This window comes from Acomys russatus, chromosome 1 (assembly GCF_903995435.1).
Source record: "Acomys russatus chromosome 1, mAcoRus1.1, whole genome shotgun sequence".
NCBI classification, from domain to species: Eukaryota; Metazoa; Chordata; class Mammalia; order Rodentia; family Muridae; genus Acomys; species Acomys russatus.
In genome coordinates, this window is record NC_067137.1 from 20,786,624 (window position 1) to 20,802,984 (window position 16,361).

Below are 16,361 nucleotides of genomic sequence, written 5' to 3' on the forward strand. Positions count from 1 at the left end.
TTCTAGAGATTCAAAGTCAAGTCCTCATGCTTAGACAGCAAGACCTAAAAGAGTCATCTCCCTTGCTGATGTTTTCACATTTTATGAGTAGTTTAGCTGTTTTACCTCATCAAAAAATTATGTATTGGCTGAGGCCTATACTGAAAGTTAAACATGCCATAGAACTTATAAATGTAGGAAACAGATTTTTCCTTTCAGTCCCAAAGAAGCCCTTCCTAACATATTTTAACACAAAATACTCAATTTAGCATCTCTTTAAAAAAAAAAAAAAGTGGGCCTGAGGTGTTTAGGCATTTACTAGGAAGGAGGCCTGATAAGCTGGTTCAATTCCACCAATTCACATGATGGAAGGAGAACTTCCATGGGTTGTCCTCTGACCTTCACAGAACATACACACAAATACAACTAAAAATTTAAATAATTCTTGAAAACATGTTTAATGGCTGTCACCTAAACCAAGAATCCTAAAGTCTTCAAAGAGGAAAAGGTTATGCTTGTATACCTTCAAGTACTGATACCCAAATATATTTTATCGGTTAATTTCCCTGCCCCAAAACAAAATCACTTGTTTTGTTTAAACAAGTCTCATGCAGTAGGCCATACTGGCTGGAGCTGTCTGTACCCCAGGAAGGCCTCAAACTTGCAGCTCAGCCTCCAGAGTGCTAGTATTACAGATGTGAACTACTACACTCATATTTTATATGTGTGTGGGGAGTCCTGGAAACGTGCGCATGTGAGCACAGGAGCTTTCAGAGACCAGAGGTGCTGGATCTCCACTGGAGCTGAAGTTACAGACGGTTTGAGCAGCCTAATTTGGGTATAAGGAAACTGAGCTCAGGTCTTCTTTTCTGGTGCTAGGGATCACACTCAGGTCTTCCAGCATACTAAGTAAGCAATCTACCACTGAGCCACACTTAGCCCATCAAATCCAAGTTTTTAAAAGGAAGGTATCAAGTGCCTTGTTGAGTTAACCTAACAATGTGACATTTACTTTAAGTCTGTGATGTCAAATTTAGTGTTTTCAGGGATAAGGACTCAAGCAATATCTATTCCAAAGCATAGCAATAGTTGAATGTGGTAGTACACACCTAATCTCAGTAGATGGGAGACAAAACAGATCTCTGTGAGTTCGAGGCCAGCCTGCTATTAAATAGCAAGTAAGTTCCAGGTCAGCCAGGGCTACACAGCAGAAGTCACTATGTCCAAACAAAGAAAGATTATGGGTTTAGAGATTGAAAGTAACAAAGATGATCACTAAATAGTATCAGTGAAAAATAAATAGCAGTTCTGTACCAATGCAAGACAAAATATACTTTATTTTGACAGCAATGCACATGGTGCTGTAGGTGAGGCATGCGACTAGGAATCCGCACATCGTCACAGGCCAGTGTGGAAATCAGTGGTAACGAACACTAGTCTTAAGTCTTGAAGGTGTCATTCAAGTTGAAGACAAGAGTAGCATTCACTCACTGAAAATGCAACACTATACTATCCCTACTCGGACAACCATTAACTAACCAAGAGTGCAAAGCCAGGTATGAGAAGCTTTACTCTACTCAGAAATCACCTTTCATATCAATGACAAAGATTTCACTTATTCAATTCAGGCAAATTTCCTTCATAAGCAACCTAGAAATTGAGCATACAAACATGCATCTGTTCATTTGTATAACTAGAAGATTCCACTGTCCTGTATTTCACCAAAAGGAAGTATCAGTTTGTCCAGAAGTAGTTTGGATAAAAGCATATTCTAATACTTTGTAATGTTATAAATTTAGGGCAAAGTTGAGTCAAATCTGATCTCCTTCTAAAAGAGTTATCAGGTATAGTTCAAATGCAATAGCTGAACTTCTAAGGGAAGATGTGAAATGAGAGAGAGATCCAGTCCTCTGATGAAACTTTGACAAGCACTACAGACTTGTCAAAATCATTTTACAAATTTGGGGGAAGGCTGAAATATGTTGTGAAGCAGTTTTTATATAAGTTGCTTCATTTTCCCCTTTTTAGAACAGATGCCAGATTAACAGCAAGATGCACACTGATGTTTTGCTCAACTGTTTTCTAATGCAATCCTGTGGGCTTAAACAGTATGCTTTCATTTACACAAATACCTTACATAGCAATGTAGCCTAAGACTTTACCTACTAAGAAAATCACTCACCAAACCTCTGTTCTTTTATAAGGTATTTTTAAAAGTAACACAGGACCAAAACATCCAACTATCACTTTATTTATATTACTATGCTTAAGTTACATGGAAAAGACAACCAAGCAGTTCTGCCCCATCAACACCAAGTATGTGGTGACAAGTAACTAGGGATGGTGACATCTGTTGGGTCAAGACTGACAAGGAAGAATGGGTTCTGGTGCTACAGTTCCTCTCCAACAAGAATATGGCACACTGGCCAGCACAAGCCACGCTAACACTGAGCCTCCAGCGCTGGGCACAGATTCGGATCTCTTCTTGAAGCTAGCAAATTAAGTGAAATAACTGGGTTAAAAAGAAAATTTTAAACGAAGCTCTAATAAGTTTAAAAACCATGCTCTTGACATACTCTCCACTCAAAATGTATACAAAACACTCCTTTTCACTCTAAGGACCCCAATTTTTTCCCTCACATAGCCCACCATATAGCTGCAAACTTTTCTGCCTGAAGATGTAATCATAGGGAAAAAAATTAATGGCATCTGCATAATATTCTCTCTACAAACTGCTGTTGGATGGAAAATACAAAATTAAAAAAAGAAAAAGAAAGAAAGGTTCCGTCTTAAGATTCTCACAACCTCTTGTTCCGCAGTTCATGAATCCGACTCTGATGCTAAGGTGACAGTGTATGTAAGTAGATTTTTGTTTTCAGTGAAGGAGACCTGGGAAAAGATGGATTTATCCTTTTTCTTCAAGAGTTATCAGATGGTACATGCTCCTCAAAGCCTTCACTCTCTCGAACTAGTGCACGTTCCAGGATCACACGGCCTTCCTTATAACGCTGGCTGTCTTCAGTGGCAAACTCATAGATCCATCCCAGTTTGCTATTGCAGTTTTTGCAGCTCACATCTCGAACCATGTGGCGGCCAGTGAGCATAACTCGATCTTGAACTTCACTGTACTGCAAGTTAACTACCTAAAAACACACACACACACACACAAAAAAAAACCCTTGTAATGTCATGTAAGTTAGCTGACAATTGTGACAATAAGTAAATGTACGAGCAGTTAAGTATTACATAGCTGTGCATGCCTGCGATCCCAGTGCGGATAGGCAAAGGCAGGTAGGTGATCATGAATGAGAGGTAAGAGCAGCTGCACTATACATTGGGACCCTGCCTCAAACAACAAACCACCAAACAAGTTTATCGGACAGAAATTGCTACTTTAGTTATACTCATGATAGACACCTAGAGTTGGTTTTAGAGGCTGGGATAGCTAGGCCTGTGCCACCGGGCCTGTAATCCTAGTTATTTGGGAGGCAGAGGCAGGAAGAAAGGGGTTCAGGGCCAGCCTCACCCACATAGGCCAGGTTTAGGCCAGCCTGACACATCAGAAAAAAAGAATGCTGAGACATATAAATGTCTGGAAACTGCACTGTAGTGAGTATCTTATATGACAATTTGGTTAAAGAATTATTTAATTTTATATGGATGAGTGTTTTGCCTACATGTATACACATGTGTGTCTGGTGGCTATAGAGGTCAAAAGGCATTGGATCTCCTGGAACTAGCATTAGAGATGGTTGTACGCCACCCTGTGAATTCTAGGAACCGAACTTGGGTCCACTGCAAAAGCAACCGGTGCTTCTTAATTGTGGAACCATTTTTCCAGCCCGCAATCTTTATGCAGTACTTGACAAGCCCAAGTCTTGCCACTATTATGACAGTTCTGGTCGCAGTAAAGAAATAGGTCTGGAATTGAAGGCATGGGACATAAGTTTGGGTGCAACTATTAATTCACTCTGTAGTGATGAGTGTATATAAGATAGTCAAAGAACCTATTACAGTATCATCAGTGTTCCATTAAGTGCCATATTTGTTTCTGAAAAAAATTTTTATATATAATCAAAAAGGGTGAGAAAGAAAGGCTAAGCATATGGCAACCCATATAATATATTAGTTTTCTAGTAAATTTGAAGATAATGAATACAGGAATTGGATTCTAAAATCATCTGTGGAGAATTTCCAACCATTCACATAACCAACAATCCTTTATGCTTTACCTTCCTCTAAAATACCAACAGTAGGGGCTGGAGAGATGGCTCAGTGGTTGGGAGCACTGACTATTCTTCTGGAGGACCCGGGTTCAATTCCCAGCACCCGTATGGCAGCTTGTAACTGTAACTCCAAAATCTGACACCCACTTACATACAATGCACATAAAATAAAAATAAATTATTAAAAAAATAAATAAAAATAAAAGACCAAAAGTAAGCTGGGCAGTGGCAGTACACGCTTTTAATTCCAGTACTCAGGAGACAGAGGCAGGCAGATTGAAGCCAGCCTGGTCTACAAAGTGAGTCCAGGACAGCCAAGGCTACAGAGAAATCTTGTCTCGGAAAAAACAAAAACAAAACAAAACAAAACAAAAGACCAATAGTAAACAATTTTGGCTGTAATTCCAACTATTTAACTTTGACACTGTAACATGAAAACCAGAGACTATAAGTCAATGAATGAACAAGATTGAAAATTATTTACAGTTAATAGGTAGCTGGCTTACCATAGTGTTGACTCCTCCTCTGTAACATGTCAAAGAAAATACACTATTGATTCTCTGAGAGACGTTTCTTTACTCAGAACAGAGGAATATCTGCTAGTAAAAACTTTATCTGACCTTCTAAAATCAGTGACTTAAGCCTAGATCTGGCTGGGTGGTGCTGACGCAAGCCTTTAATCCCAGCGCTTTCAAGGCAGAGGCAGGCAGATCTCTGAATTTGAGGTCAGCCTGGTCTACAGAGTGAGTCCAGGACAGCTAGGGCTGCTGTCACGGAAACCCTGTCTTGAGAAAAAAAAAAGACTAGATCTATGTCTTAGCCTAAAAGACATGGAAATTCTACTGTGCTACTAGGCTCAGGGTGCACAACCATGTCAACCAATCTCAAAATAGGGCTAACATTTCAGGGCCAAGCAGAATAGATGCACATTTGCAAATCTGTAAATACTTTCCTTTTGGTAGACCCAAAGAAGGCAAATGATAACCAGGAAGCTGACTAGCAAACATGAATTATAGCAAGAGAAGCTAGCAGATTCACTTTCAACAAATAAGCTCCAATAGCTATCTCCAGGATCAATTAGTGGCATATAAAGGAGAGAAAATTGGGTATCTTGGCCTGTTTCCAAATTCTGTAAAATCACTAAAATTTTTACATTGAACATTTCCTGGAGAAACAGAGACCATTCTTAATTGCTATTTTAAGACAGAGACTCACACTACCTAGCTGAAGCTGGCCCAGCTGACCTAAAACTCTCCATGTCTCCCAGCCTGGTCTCCAATTTGTAGCCATCTTCCTGCCTTGCTTGGCTTTCCAAGCACTAGGATTATAAACAGAAGCCATCATATCTTGCCTCTTTTCTTCTAATAATTAAAAGATCTTATAAAAGTGAAATTTAGGCTTTAAAAATGTATATAAAATTATGTTCCAACAATGTACCCCTGAAATCCCTATCAGAGACAAGCTAACAGACACAAGTTTTATAGGTTTCAGCCCCCATTCTGATATTTTTTGGTACCTGTAAACTCTAAGGGAATAGTCTAGTGTTGCTGTCAAATACATCCACTGAAGACATGTACAAATGAAGTTTCTTTCCACCAACCTTGTTAAAAAGAAATGCTCTACCAGTGGCACCTGTGAACCGAGTAGAGATGAGCTCTGAGCGGTTGGTCAAGATCGTATCACAGTTTGCACAGGAAAACAGACGAGTACCGCCAATATGATCAAGGAAGATTCTGCCCATTTTGATAGCTGAACTTCTGAAAACCTAGAACAAACATAAAGGTAAGACACACATTATTAAAAGAAAAATTGGTAGCAGATATTGGGGGAGGTGTTACAGGTTATTTATATACTGAAATCTGTTTGGTTTTTTCTCCTAATACTTGCTGGGTGAAAAACCTGACTCTGAACAAAGGGATTCAAAATTTACACACTGAACAAATAAACAGGATACCTCCAAGTTGTTAAGAGCTATAAACACGCTTAGTCAAGACCAAGGAATTCACGTGCGTGCACACACACAGCACTGGCATAGATGGGGGCCAGAGAGCTGGCTCAGTGCTCTTAGAGCACTTACTGCTGATGCAGAGGACGTGGGGTTGATTTTGAGCACCCATATGAAGACTGTAACTCTAGTTCCAGGAGAGCCAATGCCCTCCAAAGGCACACACCTACATGGAGGCAAACACCCATACACAGAAGTGTGAAGTTAACATGGCACCAGTGTTAAGTCTATACTCTCAGCAGATGGTATGTAATTGGAGGAACGACTCCGATGTACGGGGCACAGGTGGGGTGATCAGATACGAGCAAATAAAAGTGCAACTTTAAAATAAGAAGGGCTGGGAATATAGTTCAACAGTGGAGCACTTGCCTAACATACTGGAAGCTTCAAGTTCTATTCTATCCCAGCACCACCACAAAACCACCATCGCCACCCCCACATACACCAAGAGGGGACCTGAGCAGATAGGTCTATGGCCGCTGGGGGTATTGACCACTGTATAGGGATAGCAGCACTGACTTCAGTAAGTCTGAGTCTAAAGTCTATGGAGCACTTATTTTAAAACCCAATTCTGGGAGGGTTTCACTTTCCACACACTTCACCAAAACAAGTTGACAGGTCAAAGGTTTGCAGCTGTTACAGAATAGCAGCTGGAATGCAGTTCTACAAAGTCCGAGACAAAGTCCTTACATTACCCTCTATTGCCTCTCCCAAAGGAAGAGGTCTTGGTGTAGACCTAGCTAGCATAAGGCAAGAGCAACCAGGGCAGAAAACAAGAAAATGTACTTTCCTGCTATTATGTGTAACTTAGCCTCAAGAAATTGTACTGATTCCATACATTACAGAAGCACTAAAATGCTCAACAAAGCTTTGAGAAGCTTTCTGAAGCCAGGAGAACCCATACTTCAGTGTTTTATAAGAGGCAACAGATTCAGCCCCTTAACTTCACTGCAACTGTTTCTTCTGAAGAACTTTTTACTATTATTAATTTATTCAGATTACAACTCAATTGTTATCCCATCACTTATACCCTCCCATTCCTCCCTCCCTCCTGCTTTCACCCTATTCTCCTACCCCACTATAGGCTATCAAGTCTCATCTTGGTAGCCTGCTTATTCTTTCTTGGAGTGCCATCAGGCCTCCTCACCAAGAGGTACTTTTAAACCTCTAGATATACCCAAGAGTACAGCAAAGGTCTTATTTTTAAGCGTTTCAAATGTTTACTAACATATTAAAACGGTGAGCAGACCTAATACAGCTACACACACAGAGAAACACTATGTAACAAAAATAATAATAACGCATTAACAAAATACCATCAAAGGCAGGAGTATCAGGTTCAAGATCGAGGCCTGCCTGAGAGAAAGGAAGTTTCAGGGCAGCCAAGGCTACATTAGAAGACTCTGTCTTCAAAGCCACAGTACGTAACCCTAACACCAGACTTAGGCTGTGGTAGTTAACTTTCTGATGACTTTCCTGGCACTGCTTGCTGCTTGCCTTTTACAGTCCTTAAGGACATTGCTTTTCAAGATACTACACACACATACCCAGAAGCTGTTAATTGCCTGTTAAGCTGAATCATCAGCTCAAAGATACAGCAGTGAACGAAACTGACACATTTTATTTGAACTATATGCAAGCTCTTACTGAAGTTTTACAAGGTGAGTTGATACTTAAGCTTTGGGGATGAGCCAGCACCCTAGGAAAACACCACAATTTTCAGGACAGCCAGGTGTATTTAGTGAGTTCCAAGCCAATCTAGACTCTAGGAAAAGACCCTTACTTAAAACATAACTAAAGTTTGGGGGAAGAGGGCTGGGATGCAGTTCAGTGGCAGAGTGCTCACCTAGTGTGTTGTAAGGCTAGGTTCGCTCGTTAGCACTGCAAATAAATTAAAAATAAATTCGAGGTGGCCAGAGAGACGCTCAGCAGTTAAAAGCACTTGGTGCTCCCAGCACCCACATCATAACTGACTGCAGATCCAGCTCCAAGGGCTCTGATGCCCTCTCCTGGTCTTCATGGTCACTTGTACACATTCAAGTCTTACAAAAATAAAGACTGGGGGCAGGAGAGGGGCAGGCCAGTAGTTAGGAGCTCTTGCAGATGACTCAAATTCAGCCCCCAGAGCCTGTAACTCCAGCTCCACCCCCCAAGAGACCTGACGTCCTCTTACGGGTTGCAAGGGTGCACATGCACACACAATGGAAAACCGGGCAGAAGGGCTTGCACTTTGCCTGTGTCTGGATCAGGTAACAGGGAATGCACTACTTATTTTCCCATAGCAACTGACTACTGCTAAGCAGTTTGTTGTTCTATCCCATCCCACTCCCCCACCCTACCACCACCATTTTGGTCTACACAATTACTTTATCTGTTTTTGTACCACTATTTCGACTTATGACTCAATATAAATATGGCATTCAACACATATGTGTACAATTGACTTATGTTTATAATGATATAGTGTTTAACAAAAAGGACTGATAGCAAGATTTCACAGTTCAGTCATTTAGCTTCAGCTGGAGCTTATGGGATTTGTATTAAAGGCAATATTCTTTCTAACTTTCAAATATCAGACAGGATTTATTTTAACTACAATGGAATAATAACTATTTCTAGATGCTACTATGGAAGATGCATGGTTACAAATGAACCTTATGCCTTCTACCTATATCATTCTATCTTTGACTCAGTATTACAGGAATAGCTGTGACCGACCATTTGGTGCTGAGGGTAAACAGACTTAATATGCCTTCTTCTTTGCTTCAAATTCATTCTATTTTTTACCTTACCCGAGTATTTTTACTGGCTTCAATTATATGATTCATTATCAACACTAAAAATATCTAAGAACTTAATGTTACATGATTCCTGATTGTGATTTCTATTTAACATAAACATGCATATTTTTAACTATAAAATGTAGTTTTTGTTTGCCAAAAGTTATACTGTCACCAAGTGATGGCATCTGGGGAGTAACTGGGTCATGAAGACAGACAGTCATTAAAGGATTGGGGACCTTACATAGGCTTCATAGAGCTGCCTTGCCCTTTCTATCAGGAAGACACATCTGGGGGGCGGGGCATCAATCACCCAGGAAACTGGCCTTTACTAACACCATTTCTGCTGGTGCTTTTTTCTTTGAACCATGACAAATAAATTCCTATTGTTTATAAACCACCCAGTCTACATCATCAGTTACAGTAGCCTGAAGAAAGCCCTGAGGAGCTATTACAAGGCTAAGAGTTATCACATTTGTCTGGACCTGGACAGTGTGAACACTGCCCTAACCCCAAATATGTCCAGTGGAGGGGGCACTGCACTTAGTACCTATTATTTAACTATGGCAATTTTTAAAGTAGATATATATTACCCTACTTTTATAGGTGCAAAAATAAAGACCACATAACTTCCCACAAGTAGCCAAGCCAAGCTCTAAACTAAATCTTACTCCAGTTCTCGCTTCCCTCATACAGAATGGTTGCTAGAGTCTCTCTCCCTCAGGATGAGCACCAATTCCCCTCCTCTGGTATTCCCTAACTCAGTGGCAATCTAGTCACATACTCCCTAAAATTAGAAAACAGCTGCAAATATAACAATACAACTTCAGACAGTTTAGGAAACCTTTTCTCTTACCCTTTCATCACATATTAATTCAAACACTGACCCCATCTAAGACTGTTAGCAGTCACAGTGTTTTACTAACCCTGGCAGACATTCTCGGATAATGCTATACCTGTGTTGGACTGGCACTACAAAATACAGAGAAATACAATTCAGCCACTCTATGAAACTGCTATGTAGTCCAGGTTGACTTTAACTTGCAATATTCCTCCAGCTTCAGACTCCCAAGTAATTGGAATATAAGCCTATGGCATCATAGCTACCTAGAGCTGATTCTTACAAAAACACAAAGCACCTTAGAGGCTGAGGAAGAAATAGTTGGAATTTATTATCAGCTTGAAAAGGTCAGTGAAACTGTGTCTCAAAATAAAATTTAAAAATTGAAAGCAAAGGGGCAGAACTTGAAAAACAGCTAAGGATGTGGCTCAGTGAAAGGGCACTATGCACAGCACATGAAGCCAGGCTCCATCTCCAATAGTGATGGTGGGAGGTTAACACTAAAATTGTATTGGGCTGTTTGGCTCCATGGCAGAGTACTTGCTAGCATGTGAGAGGCCTGGCTTCCATCTTTAGCATCTCTCCAGAATACAAAAAGAAAACAAAATCCCAAACAGCATATTTACTTGATACACACCTATTGTTAAACACCCCTACGACCCCTATGAAATTGTACCATCCTCATTACAAACTGGCTTTGCCTCTTAAATTCTCACAAATTAGTCTGCAGTTAGTCCCTTCTCCTCCTAGTTTCTAATACCACTACCCAGCTTTCTGGGATTATCTTTTACACCTAAAGCATTTCCCACAGCTAATTGCTATAGTTGAGTTAGCAGAATCTCCAGTCTCTTCAGCTGTCACAGTTGGCCAACATCCTTGTCAATTCTGAAGCATCTTACTGTTACCCACTGCAAAAAGTTTCTTAGTTTACCTGCAATTGCCTGAAGTAGTGAGGGACCAGATGAAAATGCAGTGAGGTGCACAGACAACTCAGCCATTTTACTGATTATTTTCAATTTCTTCTCCCACTGAAGAGCATCCTTACCCACCTAGAATTTCTTACTTCTACCTGTGCAGCAAGATTCTAGTGAAGTAATTACATCTTAGGATGTCCATGCTTAATTTCTTTTTAATTACACAATTTGTAAATTAAGTTTTTAAAAAAGGACATTATTCTCTTTCATGAACTCATGAGAAAATGTACCTAGGATTGAATGATTTCAAAAATTGGACATGGTGGGTTTGAATAAATCCCTAGTTTCTAGGCCACAAACAATCATCTAAAAAGCCTATTTAGCTATTTTATATATACAGGAGCAAATGCAGCGTGATATCTCATCGTTGGTCTGACTCAGCAGTTAAAAGCATTGGCCACTGTTCCAGGAAACCCGGGTTTGATTCCCATCACCCACATACAGGATCAAACATCTGTAATGCCAGTTCCAGGATATCTAATGCCTTCTGGCCTCTACCTGTACCAGACACACACAACTGATGCACCGACTGTAGGCAAACAGCCGCAACCCAAACCAACAAAACAGGGGCCAGCAAATCAAGGGCAGCAGCTTACCTGACTTAACTGCTCACATACTAAAAATAAAATTATTCTTTTAAAAGGTTAAAAAAGCAAACATCACGTGGTGACATATGCCTTTAATCCCAGCACTTGGGAGGCAGAGGCAGGTCGATTGCAGTTGAGTTTGAGGCCAGCCTGGTCTACCAAGTGAGTCCAGGACAGCCAAGGCTACACAGAGAAACCGTGTCTTGGAAAAACAAACAAAACAAAACAAAGAGAACACAAACATTTTAGTGGTGATAGTTTCTTTGTAATACAGCCACAGTCCTTCATTTATTCTTAATTGCTGACTAGCTACTGGCAGAGTCTAAGTGGTTACTAATTGGCAGCTTGCAAAATTCAGAACATTCACCATCTCAGTCCATACTAGGAAAGTTCACACTGAGGAGGAGGGGAGAGGAACCCTTCACTTATAAAGAACTTTCTCAGAAAAAACAGAACCATGGTCAGCAGTCAGGTGCAAGGATCACTAGGAATAGCTGACAAATTACTGGAATTCCATTCCCATTTTCTTTGTGGAGTTTCTGGTTAAAATCATTGGTGTTTTGAGTTGGGCAGTGGCTCAGGCCTGTAATCCCAGCAATCAGAAAACCCAGCAAGGAGTAATGAAAAGTTTAGAGCCAGCAAGTGTGAGTCTCAGTCACAAAACTCCTTAGCTTTCTGTACCCAGTTGAGTATACTGAAGATGATCATTCAAATCAATAATATATACTGAGCTGCTAAGTCCTCTCTTTACCCCCAGGGACTTATATAATATGTCCTAGATCACTTAAACTCTTAAAGCAGGTGCTTTTTTTAAATTTCAGCTCTCCCTCCCTCAAAAATCTTTGTAAAGTCTGACAAATTACCCTGTTTCCTATGTAAAATGGCAACAGCAATACCTTTGGATGAGAATTAAATGGAAATATTATGTCCTGAGAACAGTGCCCTATATAGTGATTGTTAAAGGTCATAAAAGTAGACTACACATCTCATTCCATCTGTCCCACCAGATGAGGAAGCAGGGTTCAGATTGGATATGAAACAGTAGCAATTAACCAGATTCACCTCCTGTTAATTACAGCCATGTTAAGTATCCAGTTAATAGAAATTATAAACAGGACAAAAGCTAGAAACCTAGGATTTTAAATTCTTAGTGTCTCAACTGTAGGTCTTAAAATAGGTCTCTGCCCTCCCTATAATTAATATTCCACTTTGGTCTCAATCCTGGCAAATGAATTTAGCCTAAGGAGGCACTACTTCCTAGCTCTAAAAATACCAGGGAGAAGAGCCATCTATTTGCATCTGCACAGGATTTCCAGGTGAAAATGCCCATTATAATTCCTAGTTAAGGAATTATACCTTTGGGGTATTTCCATAGACAACCATTAGAGTGTCCCCTCCAATACTGGACAGAGCAGAGGGGGTTTTCATTGCACCAGACGGGGGAAGACAAACACTGTGTACAAAGAGCCTGGTACACAAGGTTCTAGTATAGGAAGGGTAACAAAGTCTGCCCCTGCCAGAAGTAGTTTTGAGTCTGCTAAAATGAATTCATGTAGAAATATGGCTGTATATATGGTTTTCAGTCTCTTCTCTCTAAAACAAAGGAAAGAACAAAAGCCATAAAACATGTAATAGCTGGGATATTTATTATTATAGTAATACACATTTGATGCATTGCAATTTCATTAGCTATTTTCATAGCAATTTGTAACAATATTCTACTTAAAAGTTACATGGGGGAAACAACAATTAAATCTATAAAATCTGTTTTCCTTCCTGTGAAACTAGAAATCAAACCAAGTACCTATGCATCTAGGTAAACACACTACCACCATGCTACATGCGCAGTCCAGTGTTCTTTACTTTTACAAAATGGTCAGCAGGAGCCAAGTTTCAGTGACACCAGAAAGCCATGTTATCCTCTTACAGTACGTATCAGGTCACTCTGCCGGGTCAAATGATGTCCTACTTGTAGGCCGGTAATTTAAATGTATGTGTATGGGTCTTCTAAGACAATTTTGTTTTGTTAAACAACATCCATGCTGACTGGATTTCTAGAATACTGCTTAGTCATCATTAGAAAATAAGACCAGTCACAGAACTCAGCAGCTAATCATGAGTCAGCAAATAATCTGAGTTGGTCATCTCCCCAGAAACTTCTTGGCAAGAGAAACATGATCCTCCTGTTTGTTGTGATACAATACCAAAAGCTTCTTGCTGAGAAGCTACAGGTTAGTTTGTGTGATTTCCAGCGTGAAGTGCCAAAGAGCAAATTCATGTCTAGCTAACAGTTCCAAAATTACAAACTTGTTACCACAGAGCACTACAAGGGAAACAGTATTAATTTACATATTTACATGACTCTCAAGGCACTGTAAAACAAAACAGTCTACATACGAACAAATTTAGGACTATCTTCACATCTTATGAATATTTATTTAGCACTAGTTTCATGCCCCCATTTTTTTCAGCTTAGTATCAAGTTTAATTTTTTTCACAGGGTTTGGGGCCTTATTTCCTTATTAAATAATTGTATGGGGGCACATGGAGGTCAGGACAGTTTTGTCGAATAAGTTCTTTCACCCATGTGGATCCCTGGGTTAAAATTCAGGTTGTCAGATTTTTATCAAGCACCTTTACTTGCAGGGCCTTCTCCCCACAACCACCCCACCAGCGCCCTGCCCTTCCCCCTGTGTGCCTGCCCACCCAGCCTTTCTCTGTGTAATATAGCCCTGGCTCTTCCTGGAACTCTCCTTGTAGACCAGGCTGGCCTGCCTGCCTCTGCCTCCCCAGACTGTTGGGATCAAGGGCTGGCACCACCTGCCTGGCTAAGGTGCTCTCTTTTTACTTTGTATTGCCTCTTATCTCTTTAGTGGACAGAGAAGGCAAATCAGTCTAGAAAAAGTTTCAGTAATGTTCTTTTAGAAGAAGACAACTATGTTCAAAAAAGTTACTGTTAAAATCCAAGTTGGTTTCCCTGTATAAATGAACATATTTCATTGTGTGCCTTTCCTAGAGATAAGGTTGCTACTCCTAAACTAAGGGGGAAAACTCTGTACTGAACAGCACGCCAGATGAGAGTATATAAGAGGAACATTTAATCCCGGCACCAAGAACAATGAGGCAGGACTGCCAGGAGTTCAAGGGCAGCCTGGTCTATAGTGTGTCAGACTACTGAAGCCAGGCGTGGTGGCAGAGGCAGGCAGATTTTTGTAAGTTCGAGGCCAGCCTTAGTCCAGGCCAGCCAGGGCTTCACAGAGAAACCTTGCCTCTTAAAAAAAAAAAAAAAAAAAACAAGAGTCTACTGAAAAACAAGTGCATTAGTTCCTTCTAAAGAGTACAAAACACCTTGTGCTTCACTAGCACGCCAAGCTGTGTGTGCAACACACACACATCCACAGATGTAGGTCTGCTAAACTGCACATGCTCGTCTCCTGCTATCTGCAAGGGCTCTTTTCCCTACGCCTATCTGGCTGACGGCAACCCATAGGCTTTTCATGTTCTAGGCCCAACATCAGTTCTCTTCAGAATACTTCCAACTTCCTCCTCCAACCCCATCTTTGAACTTCTGTAATACTTATTTTCATAACTTACCAATATTTAGCATTGCACTGTTTCTCAATATCATTGGTCTGTACCTTTTACTAAATTTGGGAGCTTCCAGAGAGAAGAACTCGCCTTTTCTGGAATCTCACTCTTATATAATACACTCTAGGTAAAATTTGTGATTAATTCCTAGTAAAAGAACTCATCATGGCAGTTCACAGCTGGCAGAGATATGCACCCTAGAAACACTGAAAGATTTCAGCTTCCTCTATACTGGAATGCAGCTGCAACCCTGCCTATGTGGCTATGCAAAACTGTCTGATAACTTTCCTATTATGCCTGTTACTTCACCAGCAAGTTCACTTATTTTTCCAAAAGCAAGGTAAGCTTGAGGTCACTTTCAGATTTTCCATCTGTCAAAGGATACCTGATTTAAAAAAAAAAAAAAATCCTCAGATTTCCACCAGGGCTCTGTAAACAGAAAAACAAAGTTTAAAAAAATAAATGAGCTGTACACCTTCCCTTACTGTCACTCCGAGGGAGATTAGCGACAGTGTCAGGATTAAAAAGACCTTTGTGCTACTGCGGCTTTCCCACTCCCGCTGAGATACTCGGTCGTTCTACCTACCGGGACGGCGGCGCGTGGAATAAAGGGGTGTGCGGGGCGTAAGCCTGCCTCTGCCAGCAAGGAGCCTGGGGTGGGCTCACCAAGCAGCTGCCAGGTCCCGGCCAGGCCGACCGCCCGCAGCCGGCCCAGCTGATCGCGCCCACGTGACCCCCGCCAGCCAATCGCCGGGCGCAAGGCGGGGAGCGCGGCGGCGGCGGGGCCTCCACGGCACAACAAACACAGGCGGAACAGCTGGGCGGGCGCGGGCTCCCCAGCAGTGTCCCCACGCCCAGGGTCCGAAGGGACCGGAGGGCAGTGTGGTAGGGAGCTGGCATCGAGGCGAGCATGGCCCACAGCCCAGGGACCTGGGTTCGAATCCGGCCTCCGCGGCGGGCGGGCAGGTGCGAGCGCGGCCCTGGAGCGCGGGCCCGCGGGCCGACCCGGAGTGGAGCCCGGGCGCGCCCCCGACGCTGCGGCGGGGAGACGGCTGCCGTGGGGGCGGGGCGGCCTAGGAAGTAAGGGGTGTCGCTTTGGGCGAGCTGTCGGGGGACCGGCGGCCGCGGCTCCGGTCACCGAGAGCGGCGGGGAGGCGGGTCGGGGGCTGAGGGTCGCCAAGGGGTCGCGGCTGTTGCGGGCTTGCGCGGTGGCGGGGCGGGGAGGCCGACGGCGGCTACGGCCTCAACAAAGAGCGACGGCCCGGCCCCGCCGCCCTACGGTTCTGAGAGGCCCGGGTGGCCCCGCCGGGACCCGGGACCGGCCCGGAGAGGGAAGAGTCACTTCCTGCGGGCCCCCCCCCCCCGCCCCGGGCCGCTGCCC

General features: G+C 42.2%; 1 protein-coding gene across 1 annotated transcript; it reads right to left on the reverse strand.

Moving 5' to 3' along the window:
• Positions 1–2,725: 2,725 nt before the first annotated feature.
• Ypel5 (yippee like 5) lies at positions 2,726–15,730 on the reverse strand. Its single transcript, XM_051169697.1, has 3 exons — positions 15,567–15,730; positions 5,806–5,970; positions 2,726–3,122 (listed from the first exon to the last, which is right to left on the reverse strand). The coding sequence occupies exons 2-3, from the start codon at positions 5,944–5,946 to the stop codon at positions 2,898–2,900; spliced, it is 366 nt and encodes a 121-aa protein (XP_051025654.1). The 5' UTR covers positions 5,947–5,970; positions 15,567–15,730; the 3' UTR covers positions 2,726–2,897.
• Positions 15,731–16,361: the final 631 nt, after the last annotated feature.

What these genes read in the sequence shown, in the direction of transcription:
- Ypel5 (XM_051169697.1), bottom strand. Translation starts at nt 5,946, where the DNA reads ATGGGCAGAATCTTCCTTGATCATATTGGCGGTACTCGTCTGTTTTCC. An exon ending in GAGCATTTCTTTTTAACAAG is followed by an intron (nt 3,123 to 5,805) that starts GTTGGTGGAAAG and finishes GTGTGTTTTTAG; the next exon opens with GTAGTTAACTTGCAGTACAG.